A 12933-nucleotide genomic window follows, 5' to 3' on the forward strand; every position below is an offset into this window, starting at 1 on the left:
TCAGAGCCGCTGTCCTGCGGAGCTGACAACCTCAGGATATAAATAGGTTAATATCTCCAATTTGGAGGTCAGGCAGACACGCGAAAGAGACAGGCTCATTCTTCATCTCCTTGACCGGAGTCGGCCGATGACAGTCAGTCAAGACCAGACAAATCATAGCTCCACTGAAAAATCATCATGTGTGATGATAGCTTATCAGACAAGGAGCGCAGGGAGACTGGAGGCACCAGACTCTCAATGGTGCTCCAAATCTGCATGACTCCTCTCCAACCCTGCAGAGCTCGTCGTTCTAGAGTGTTGACATGAGCTGATAGAAGGAAGAACACCCAATGGTCCAGTGCAGACTAAAACTAACCCCACTGCATTTAGGCAATGACGCATAAAGGAATCACCTTTTACTTTACTTTATTTTTCAAGCATTCTCTCTACATGTTAACGCACTGAAGACTAATCAATGTGTAACTGTGTCTTCTCGCTGTTTAGCCTGACGACTGTGCCCTTCAGCTGTCCCATAATGGAAGCTACCTGGACTTGGAGTCTACCCTGGCAGAGCAGAGGGATGAACTGGAGGGATTTCAGGAGGAAGGAGGGTAAGGTCACTTCTGTCTCTCTCTCTCTCTCTCTCTCTCTCTCTCTCGTTGCCATTCCAAAGCATTATCCAACTCTGCTCTAATCTTAAAAAAACAACTACAATTTTACTTTACTTTATATCAAAAGAAATTTGTCATGTAATTCCATCAGTTCAAAAGGTGGAGTTGGGACTGGAGCCAGAGCAGCTGGACCGGCAGGTGGATACTCGCTTGTCTCTGATTGTCCAGGAATAGATTGTTCACATTGTTGTGGTCAAATTAGTAAATGAGTAGAAAGCTTTTGGTGAGAACAATGAGGCTTTTAAAAATACTGAAAATATGTCTCTGCTTTCAACATAATTAGAACAATATGACAGCTGTTTTTTGAGAAAGACATAAATTCAGGCAAGTTAGGAAGGAAAAGATTGTCTTCAAATCTTTGGCCATGGGGGTATGTATTAATTTCCTGCTTGCTATGTTTCCTTTGCCTAATTTGATTCTATTACAGCGATTGGAATCATAATGATACCCATTTCGTTCCAGGATGAATTAGTGAAATAATCCCCTTTCCGGGCCAGAGCAGATTGAGCTCTTCTGCCCAAAAGCTTCTCACAGGAGGTGGTTGGTCTGTGGAAGAGCTGAGGGGATGAGCTTTACCCCACTCTATGAAATCTCCATTTCCAAATCCTTGAAGTTTAACAGTGAATCAGTCAACAAATGTCCCAAAAACAATGTCACTGAACAAGGAAAGATCTTCAAGTCAGTAAAAGCATGTGTTGCATTTCTTTAGACAGACTTTCACGCATGTGACATCGTCGTGTAGCATGAATTTAGAGTTTGATTTGTTTTTGTCATAGTCGGTACATAAAGATGACGACATGACTGCCCCTTAAAACTGAAGCCGATGGGTCCTGATCACGGCCTGCTGGCTAAATAAAGACCATAAATCCTTCCTTCTCCATGTTAGTGGAGGGGACATGGATCAAACCAAAGAGTAAAAGTGCATGTCAAATAAAATGTTCTGTCATTTTAGGCAGTTGTCATCACAATGATGTAAATGCACAAGATACCAACATTCGTTTCTGGGATATTATGGCATCATCTCTGGATGGTTTGAGGAAGTGGAGATGCGTTGTCCGTCTTTTCATAATGTCTATGGTTTTTATCAGTTCTTTAGTTTTATTCATGCCCTTTTTTTGTAATAAACTACATGTCTCAGTGTTTCCCTTGCATTCATCCGCTCGTGCCCTTTAAAGTACCTGGCTGACCAGGCCGAGTGGCAGCAGTGATGTCATCTAAACCACTTATGAAGTGTAGCCACGTCTCAAGAGTAATCTCCCTCATCTCTGTTGAATGTTACCTCAGCGCTCTCATTAGGTTGAACTACAGTTGCACGTACGCCCGACACCATACGTCTCCCAGCTTCTAATTTAACTCTGTTGTTTCCCCCGTAATATGAGGCTTTGTCTCGTCATAACCCCCCAGACCTGGATGAAGAAGAGAAAGGTTTATAATTGTGTTAGTTTCATTTCAGTTTCATACACTTTCCCTGGCCAGTCACTTTATTGACTCCATATGTTTTTTCATGTACTGTGGATGATGTTGATATATCATTCATGCGCCGCCCACTTTCGACGATCACAAACCAAAGGTTGGCATGAGAGTTCCTGGTTGGCTGGACCACAAACTTGTATGGATTTATTTGTCTAACTTGGAATTCATAAGCTCGCTCTCTGGCGTGGTGTTTCTATTGGACGTCAAGAGAGCCGTCCTTTCCCAGTTCCATCTGAAATTGTTAGGAGCTTATGGGAGGCTATTGAGAGCTGTGAGGTTAAAGTGGTCCACTTCTTCGCTTGTCGAAGAGCGAGCCTGCCAGGGCGCGTGTCGTGCCAGCTGGCACAGGCTGGTATGGATGTGTGTCATTAAACCCACACAGTGTTGTCTGAGGAGGAGGCTGGGGGTGAAGGTGGTTAGCCAATTATTTTTTAAAAATAGGGTAGTTCTGCTTGCTGGCTTTTTATGGTGCTGATGTGCCCAGGATTGCATCTCACATTGCTTGGTGTTGTTGATTTGATGATTATCGAGCTAATAAAAGTTCTGCTGAGGCATTTCACCTCTACTTGTTCCATTTAATTTTTGCTTTTTCTCTCTCCCTTTCACTGCATAAGATCTGTCAGCAGCAGTCTCCACCTCCAAAACATTAAGAAGTTGTGTTTTTCCAGTATTTTTTCATGATTTTTACAACTTGATGTCAAAGTAACAACCCTCCACCAAGTTCAGATAACAAGCTTCAAAATGGTGCTCTCATTATTTTTGAACTCTTCACAATTTTAAGTCCAGCCACCTACTTTTTGTCAAGAGAATTGTACCATATTCGCATTCTGCCTGAGCGGCTGAACTCTCCCGATCATTGGCCACTGCATCCATCTGTAATTAATATTAATGACAGGTTACATTCCTGAGGCGCCTGTGTCATATAGTGTCTTTACAATCAGATTAAAGTATGATCCTCTGACAGAGCGCTGCAGAGCCTGGAGATATCCATGTCACGGGAGCTTAAGGGCCATAATCACTTCCACACCGTGTTATGAAGCCCAGCTATAGGAGATTGTGACTAATAAATCCCCTGTCCCATCTCTGATATAGTCTCACTTCATGTCATAAACTGACCACACAGCCCAAACATGTGCTCGGACATATCTGCACAGTTTTAGGTAGTTGGTTTGTCATTCAAGTTCCTAGCTGTGATAGATTGATTGACCCCATGCACACAATTTCCTGCGTTCGTGGCCCTGAGCCGAGGTGGAGTATGGGGGACGTAGTTAAGATCAAATGTCCCGGCATGTGCTTACAGACATTTATAACCCTTGAATATTTTTGTGGATTACATGGATTGAAGAGCAGGAGCCTGCCGGAGCATTTCATGGGAATTTGGGTCTGACGTTGTAGAAAGAATGTTGTATTGACTTCATGTGTGGACTTAATGTGTTGGGCGTCATGTTGTTTTTACTCATTATGTGACAGTGATTGGCAGATGATTAGTAAAGTAAGGCATCAAGACTTGCTTGTCTTTGGAAGACTGTTCTTCAGAAAGTGGATTCAGCGTGTGAAATGTGTCGCTGACACACACCACAGAAAACAGTTTTTGATATTTCATTGTCCTGTTAGACACAACATCTATACGCCCACATCATGATCTGGATATGCCCTTCTTGGTTTTATTACGTGCTCTTGATGTGTGCGACAACAAGTCAGAAGTCAAGCATATTAAAATCTAACTGTTCTTGCTCCGCAGGCCTCAACTATTCAGACGTTCTCGTCTCATCCTTTCTTCTCTCGAAGGACAGCTCCGCTTTCATTATTTTCATTTTTTTCCGACCCACTTGGACAATGCGTCGTAGACTTCCCCAGCACACGAGATTCTCATTTGAGCAGAAAAAGCACATTTGAAAAGAACCAGAGATATTGTCCAACACAGCGCGGCTTAAACTTCAAGGAGGGAAATAAAACACCAGTTGTCCTCTTTGTGTTTGCACAGAGCAGTTTAAGGGTATTATTAACAGAATAGAACAGCTCGGTGATTGTTCTGTGTGTAAATGGTTTGGTTGTGTGTTTGTGTGTGTAGATGTCTGAGTGTGAGGCCTGGTCAATGGTTAGTGAAGCTCCTCAGAGGGAAATTAACCCTGTAGATAGCCCTAGCTTCCTTCTCCAGCCCCTTTACCAAACCAGGCTCACTCGAGCACTGAACATCCTTCCCAACACTCTGATGCAGGATTCCCTGCAGGGGGGGGGGTGTCATAGAGAAGTGCTGAGTCAGCAAACCTTCTGTGGGGCCTTCTTGTCTGGCATTAATTGGCCTTCAAGGGGAAATACTGGCTTTTACTGTATCCCAACTATGTGTGTTCACTTTCTGTGGGTACACATTTTGTGTTGTTTTATAAACAGAGCCAGTAATGCTGCCTAAGATAAAGTCAGAGAGGATGGAGCTGGCAGGAGTCCACTGGTCCAGTTGCTGCTGCTCTGGGTATTAAGATGGAGACGGAGCTTTATGAGCGCGCTGTACAGCTAAATAACACGGGGTAAATAATTGGCATGTTCATTTTGTAAGGTTTGACGGGCAAAGTGATGGCGATAAATATCCGATTCGTGCTATTGAGAAATGGTTTATTGTCTCACTCTTTCTCATCATTTACAGGCAGAATGAAAATGGCCAGATGTTTTCATTCAATCTCTTATAAAGCAACCCTAATTTTGACCAGTTGCCTTGGCTTATGTTCAGGAAGTAAGACGTAAGTAAGAGGTAATGTGTTTTGGGTAACCGTCAAGTTTATTCATTTCATTATTAAAAATAGTCATGGTTATTCGAATGGTAGCAACTGGGGTAAATCAGAAGCCTGATGTTCCTCTTGATGAATCAGATTTAATATGAGCTTGGCTTAAGGTAATTATACGGTACCACAGCTGGAAGAAACCCAAAAACCCTGGCACTGAAGAGCATAAGACCCAGGGATTCAGCAGGTATTATACCTCAACATGGAGCCAATTTGTTATATGGCCCACATTTTTTTTACAGTTATGATTATTTCTGTAACTTCCCTGCATGGGGGAGTGTCCAATTTTCATGTTTAATTGTTGAAGGGGGGGGGGGTCTGTAAACCTTACTTATATTCCAGGCACGTTTGTTTAATTTGATAATGAGCACGTTGGCCTGCGTAGCCTCAGGTCTTGGTTAAGCACAGGGATACTGTTACAGCGAGGCGGAGAGAAAGCAGACGTTCGTGACAAAATGGCTTTGGTTTGCCCATTTGCCTCAGCAGCATCACAGAGGATTAAGTTCCTGTTCGCCGTCTCGTCCCACCCGCGAACGTCCATGTTGACAGATGTTGCCCCCGCGTCACCTCTGCTTGTTTTCTGGATATTATATTTGATAAGGAGTGAGCATATGCAGACTTCCACTGCCATGTTATCTGCTTGTGTGTGCGTGTCAGCACAGTTTCCTGCGGACTGGTCTGGGCAGGAAAGATGTCAGTGTGTCAGTTTGTCTGTCTGTCTGTCTGTCTGTCTGCCTGTCTGTCTGTCTGTCATACAGTATTGCTGCTTGTTGATGGCGAGACAGTAGCATGATCTGCCTTCTGTGCCAATTCCCTCTCTCTGTCAGACCCTCTGCGGCCTGATTGTGACTGACAGTGACAGTCTGCTGCTGGCGCTGCACCGGTCCGAACCATCGCACAGCCTTTGTGCAGGAAGCATAAAAGCCCATTTGTCAGGCAGCTGAATTAGAAGAGGGGGGTGTTGCGCAACCCTACCTGCTGTGAGCCTGTTCCAAGTTGTGTCTACGGGGTTTGTTTGTGTGCTTCTTTAGCTGGTCAGGTGGTTGAAGGCACAATCTGCAATTCCTGTCGTAAACAAAAAGGCAGAAGCTACACAAAAGTATTCAAAACACTGGATTGGAATGTTATTTCTCTGTCAAATTCATTTAGATGATAAAAAAAGGTTTTTACATTTTGGATTCAAACACAGGCAGAAATTGATTAAAAACACTGATTTCTGCCGTGGACATTCATTAGTGAACCTCACTCTTTCTTCACCATGAACATGAGCAGTGTAGTTTGCTTTGCGTCAGTTCCATATTCACTCTCCTACTTATTTAAATGCCCACTAATGATTGTTGATTTTGGTCTTTTCATTGGCTTTTGTTGACATGTTTTTCTTTATCCATTAAAACCCCACATTTCACTGACTTCAGATTTCAAACACATCGGAGACCGGCCTTCTCAGTTGGCAAATGTTGCTCTGTATCACTACAAACTACACTGCTCTCACATTAACGTCCCCGAATGAATAGAATGGAGACGCATTGTTGCCATCTTTGTTTGGGATCGTCATTCAGACATTGTAAGCTGTTGACAGGATGGTGATAGGGTCTTGGCATATCTCCATTAACACAGGGGGCGGAGTTGACCTCTGACTTGCTCCCATTCTTCTTCTGCACCTATGGAAACCATTCCCCTGATCTGTTCCATGACCCGTTCCCTGTTCACACTGCAAATATTGGAGGGTCTGGAAAACGGTATAATTTGGAGAAAAAGGATTTAGGCTGCAGATAATTGTGCACCTTTGCACAGTAGCCATTCACCTTAATGTTCTTGTCAGCACTTGACAGCACTGCTGCTGGCATATTGATGACTGCCTTAGATTCTGTGTCCTTATCTCTATTCAATCTGTGTGTGCACCCCGACACCAATGCACACACAGCATGTGTGCGCACACACACACACATACAGATTGAAACAATCACAGTAGTCCATATGTCCACACACACTAACATTTGTCTTTCTCCCCATTTGTCTTTCTGTTCTTCACAGGAGAGGGAAGAAACACGGCATCATTCTCCGAACACAGCTGTCGGTCAGAGTTCACGCCTGCATCGGTGAGTAATAAACTGCACCAGAATCTAAACTGTCTGTTTGTAACGTCTCGCTTATGGTCAATTTTTCTTCCTGTATCACCAGTGAGGTTTGGGGCTTTAATTACCTCTAATACCTGTGGATTATTTTCTAAAGGTCCTTGTTATACTTACACAGTGGCAGTTTGGGGAAATTGCCTAGAATCTTAATTTGAGTGCAGATGAACAGCATTTCAACAACACGGTGGAAACACAGCACTGGCACAGAGCAGGGACTGAAAACATTTTATGACTTAGTGTGTTCTGTCACTTTATTTTATTGAGCCTCCTGGTGTCTTTGAGTAATGTGAGGGGAACTGGCACAGAGCTGAGTAAAAATACATATTAAACATCCATGTATGTAGTCTGTGTACAGACATACACACAAGTGCTTATCAGGGGTCAGCTTTTCATTGATCTGATGATGCTAAATGCCTGCGTTTTACTAACTGCTCAAATCTTCATGATTTAGGCTTCTTTTTGCCACATCTATGATGCAACTGATAAATATGTGTTAATTATTGTAATCAGACCTAGTAAAGTAATTCGCCAGAGACTTAAAGGGAAATTTAGCGAAGGCTCCTGTGGTTGACAGCAGCAGAACGCAGAGAAGCCCACATTCTCACACAAAGAAAACCTCCTCTGCAGCCTTCAAACGCAAACATTACCCAATGCCTGGAAAAGCTATTTGGTTGTAAATAGTTTGATTTTAATTCTTTTTTGTGCTCTCATTCAGTAGAAGTCAACTAAAAGCTCAGACATTTTTCAGTTGAGTCACTGTGACCTGAGAACTGTCTTTAATAGTCGTCTCTGGTTATTTATTCAACCTACTGATGCAAGACATGGAATGGAATGGTTTGAAAAGTCATTGGGGCTCTGTCATAACAGATCGTTACACTATTGGTGAGATGCACATGAATTAGAAAGACAGAACCCGATGAGCTCTAGTTTTACTTGTTGGTTGCGTAGGATTTCTTCCTAATGCTCTTGACACTGTAATTATGTAACTGATACATTAAGCTACCACATATCAGCAGTTTTTTTCCAATGGTTGCTGAGTTCATATTGTTACCTCTGCCAAGGAGGTTATGTTTTCTCTTCTGTCAATTTGTCTGTGGGTTTTTTTCAGCAAGATTACACAAAAACTTAACGAATATCCACAAAACTTGGTGGAAAGATGTGGTATGGATCAGGATCAGGGGGCAGATTAAGGAGTTTTTCTTTTCACTTTCTTCAACATTGTGACATAGGGCATTTTTCAATATTTGTCAGAGAATAATTCAACGATCTTGATGAAAAAAAAAAACAGGCACATTAGGGGAACTGCTATTTTGTGTAATTTGATGCAGATCCAAATAAAAATCTGTATCTAGTGGATTTAAATGTGGTTTCTTAAGGGGACTGTTGGGTCTTGGCGGACGTCTGCACTCTACTGAGTGTCATTTTAGTTAATAATATCGTTGGTGATGCTCCCTGATTTTATAACACTGGACATCGAAAAAGACATTCCCAGTTTTTGTCTGTTGTAGCAAGTCACATCCCGAACACGGCTGTACCTGTGAATGTTTGGATGAACATTGACCACACTCTGCTCTGAACTGGCTTCACCTTATTCTCTCCTCCTGCTGGAGCTTGGCTCAGCTTAGCGGAGCCTGGGGAGTGGCAGACAGACGTGCTGCTCTTCTCTAAGTGGATGATGACCCTCTCTTCCTCTAAGTTGACAGCCACCTGTTGCCCTTAGTCTCCCTCAGCGACTTGCCTGCTCAACCAGCTGATTTACTTCCTCCGGTCGAGGTGGTCACTGTTACTGTAACTTCTCTAGACATTTGAGCCTAATTGTATCTGACTTGAGGGCTTACCTCTTGGCCCCATGTGCGCAGAATTACTGGGTGATTTTCCTGTTCCGCACAAGGAGATAATTCTTTAGTCTTCCCACGACAAATGGCATGGTTTTCTTTAGGCTCGCACTTGCTGTGTATTAAGGGATTGAGCATTTCCCTGCAGTCGGTTCATGGAGGCCAAAGTATCCCCAAAGAGCAGCCCCCCCTCTTGCCATACTCTTTTGTCTCGCTATAATGAGAAATGTTATGCAATGAAACCCCCCGCTCACTCACAACATACGTCTGAAGAAGAGCCAGTACACAATGTACAGAGGAATCCGATTGGCTTTGACACCATGGTTTTACCAATCTCTGGAGATCTTTTTTTGAAATGCTCCTTTTGTTTAAGTCTGACAAGCTCCAAATAATAGCATGAGGGATAATTGTGCAAACAGAGTAAAACATGCTGTTTGGACAAGAGTTGTTAAGAGTTTAATAACACATCCCATTTTGAATTTCTCCTCACTTGAGGTTGGATGCTGAATGAGCACTCCCATGTTGTAAAGATTTTATTTATCCCAGAGGTTCCCTCCGTGATTACGAGTGATGAGTTGGTTACAGTAATCTGTCATTTATCTCTAATTTAAGGAAAATCCATTGTGTGTGTGTGTTTCAGCTTTTAATTGAGCAGCAACGTAACTTTGTTTAGGTCTTCTGGTTTTCATGGTTTTCTACAAATTAACACATCACACGGACAGCCTTCAGTTTTGTCTGCGTGTGTACGTGTGCATCTGTGCACCAGTGTACATGTGTCACGAACCACAGCGAGACCTAATCCAGGCTTCTCTAATCACAGTCATTAGCTCTCACACACATATGGCTCTGCGCGGCCCAGGCAGAACTCTTCGCTGCGGAGTCACTGGAGGAAGGGAAATGCTCACCCACAAGAACTAATGGTTTATTAAACTGCTTTTACAGATCCACGTCTGGCACAGCGATTTGTTGTAACCACACAGTGTCTACTAAAAGTGTCTGTCAGGTACCAAACAAAGGTTAATCCATGGGTGTTCTGCACAGTGCAGCCTCATTACCTTGACCTGTTTATTTACCACTAACCCGAATCCTAAATAAAGCCCTAATTTTGTCCAGGGCGGCTTCCTATAGGAGCCCTCTTGGAGCTGAAAGGACAAAATCACTGCTCCCAGAAGAGAGATGTGAGGAAACATGTACTGTAACATGACGCCCTGTGGATATTGCATGTTATACAGTGTTACATGATTCGTGCATGCATCCTCTTTTTTTTTTGTCTCTACATAACCAGCCGAGGTGATGGCTTGATTTGTGTTTGTTTGACCCGCACAACAGCCTGGGAAGTAGGAAATAAACTCAACTTGTCCCTGCATGCGTGTCAGCCTCGGCCACAGCCTGTTTACTTTGTCGGGCTGTTATTGTTGTCGGTGGAGTAGATGTGGTAGCGAGGGCCTGATTAAAGCAGCTCCGTGCTCGTTTTGGTGTTGTCTACAAGTACAGTAGGTCCTCTTTATATGTGCCATTTAGTGTCTGAGGTCTCACGAGTTGCGTGAGGTGGTGGTGTGCGGACTTGGAAGACGGGGAGAGAGGCGACAGTGTGGGCTGCAGAATGTTTAAATGGGGACAGCAAGTTAAGAATTAACAAATGTCACATGTAATTATCTGCAAAGTGACGCATCCAAGCAGGATTTTGCAGAGGTCAAACAGAAGTGCAGTCAGAAGCCGCTCCTCTGAGAATTAACCGCATTTATGTGAAGATGGACAAACATCTGATGAAGCAAATCTATCAATCGCAATTCTGAAAATTCTCCTTGATCTCCTGAAAATCCTCTGGAACAATGTGTTTGTCATTTAACTCCCTCCAGAATCGACAGATGAGATTTTTTTAGAAGTAATTACTCACAAATGTATAAATCCTACATTTGAAAGTTATGTTTTGATTGTTTTCCCCATTAAGAGCAGGTTCAACTGTCCACACACGGATCCTGGCTGAGGGGTGACAGCCATAATCGGAGGTGACACATTCTTAGTGGATTATCTGCCTCGTCTTTTACAACCTTTTATAATCCAGGCTCAGGGCTTGATTCATGATTGTGGCCACTGTTGAACTGTGTTTCTCCTTTGCGCTATAATTTTTTGACAAATTGATAGTTTTGATCCTCAGAGTGACAACAGAAAACCCTGTGGTTGTTCAAATGGAAGATGCTGAGCAGTAAATTCTCCCTCCCTCTGCGAACTGTGTTGGAATATGTTCCTGGCAGTTCGCTGCATGGCTGCATTGAAATGCTCTTGCCACAGGTGTGGGCTTTTCACTGCTTGTTGATCTAATCTATGCATTATTATGTATATGCCTCCGTGTGGGATGTCAGCACGTTGACTTAAGGTGATAACATCACCTGTGGGTTGCGGTGCTCCCGGCCACAGTGTCTTTTTTCCGCACACTCTGCCAAATCTCTGCTAAGCCATGTGCACTTTTGTAAGCACACGTAAAAGCAATTCCAGTAGTTATAGTTACCTATTAAATAGATGAAGTAGAAATGTCTGCTATCACTTTTAAAAGTGCAGAGAGAGGTGATTATAGCCAAAGTTATGGGCCCTATCCAGATCTTTGCATGAGCTAAAATGAATTCAGGGAAAACATAAAAAATATATAATATCTAAAATACATTTATGTGACATTTATATCAGGGTAATATCTGATCTTCAGAAGTGCACTACACTTTAGAGTCATACTGAAGCGATCAGATCAAATCTCGTCATGCTTCTGTGACCTGAGAGTGCCAAGCAAGTGCGGAATAGTTAAAAACATGCATATCACGTTGCACCTGTGAGACACCCTGGACGATCAAGTGACCTCGTCTCTCATCTCCTTCGACTCCCCTCAAAGACACCCCAAAATGGGATCAGGGACTTAGCCTCACCCCTGGAGGCCAAACTAAACAACACTGTGCCAAAGAGGAGAAATCTGAGGCAGCAAAACATCTCAGGGAGAGAGGGGAGCAGAGTTTGTCTCGCTTTTCAAATCACAGCTGATAGCAAAAGTGGATCAGGGAACAGTTTGATGGTATCACTCACCTCACACTTTGGCTTGCTCTTATACACTTAATGTTTGGGTATGAGCCCAACAACCCCATGCGGAGAGATATTATCAGCATAGCTTAGGTTAATGCTTCATTTATGGGCAACAGAACAGGATGATGTTTCCCCTCATTTTGTTCTTGTATCCTCTCAACAACTAAAACACAGCATTTTCCATTGTGTGGCAGGATTACGGCTAATTGTTTGCACTTTTGTAGATTTGTTTCACATACCACACGAGGCTGTAGACAACTAACATTAATTTGTGTGAGCGCACTCACACGATCGCATTGCACACACGCATGCAAAGGCATGCACATATTAAGTAGCCATCTGGTTCCAGTTGTGGAGCCCCTCAGCGCTTCTCCTGAACCCGTCCAAAAAGAAGAGCGATATCTCCGTTTTCACCCAAGAGGGGAGTATTTTTTTCCCTCGGTGTGTTTATAAGACGGAGGGAGAAGGGTGAGCGTGCAGCCGGTCCAGACAACTAGGGATCCTATGGCCACATTATTGAGTTTCATGGCTGTAAATAATGATCCTGTGTCTCTTTTTATAGTGTCAGAGAAAAAAAGCCCCTGTTCGAAAATGTGATCATTGGTTCAAAATTGGAAAAACGTACACTTTATAGTCAGCTCAGAAGAAAATATAGCTTTTCACAAGTGGCACATGGTGACATTTGAGTTGTGCTGCTAAAAGTGGATTCTACGTGAACCACAGCCGCTCTGGGGTTTACCACTGCTGGGAGACTGCAGCAGGCTCTTGTTGCAGTGGACAGGTGTGTAACCCAAGTAGCCACAGACTTTAAACAGCTGACTGCTCGCAGGGAAGAGAATTTGGAAGGAATCCGTGTTTGCTTTCGCTCAAACCAACATTTATTTGATGTCTGCAGAGCGTTGTTTATTGTATATTTACACAGGGGTCTGTGATGGTTTAGAGCTGAGGTCTGAGGTGCCTCTGTCACCGTGGGCGTTTGCCCTCGCGCTGTGTCCTT

The 12933-nt window shown here is 43.3% G+C and overlaps 1 protein-coding gene across 6 annotated transcripts in view; it reads left to right on the forward strand.

Moving 5' to 3' along the window:
* fhod3b (formin homology 2 domain containing 3b) overlaps positions 1-12933 on the forward strand; it is an 88652-nt gene that overhangs the window by 6189 nt on the left and 69530 nt on the right. For all 6 annotated transcript variants that reach the window (XM_035164505.2, XM_035164507.2, XM_035164508.2 and 3 more), the window contains exons 2-3: positions 484-590; positions 6935-6999. In XM_035164505.2, the coding sequence (XP_035020396.2) occupies positions 484-590; positions 6935-6999 (172 nt within the window). The remainder of the gene's footprint in view (positions 1-483; positions 591-6934; positions 7000-12933) is intronic.

Source organism: Hippoglossus stenolepis, chromosome 8 (assembly GCF_022539355.2).
Source record: "Hippoglossus stenolepis isolate QCI-W04-F060 chromosome 8, HSTE1.2, whole genome shotgun sequence".
NCBI classification, from domain to species: domain Eukaryota; kingdom Metazoa; phylum Chordata; class Actinopteri; order Pleuronectiformes; family Pleuronectidae; genus Hippoglossus; species Hippoglossus stenolepis.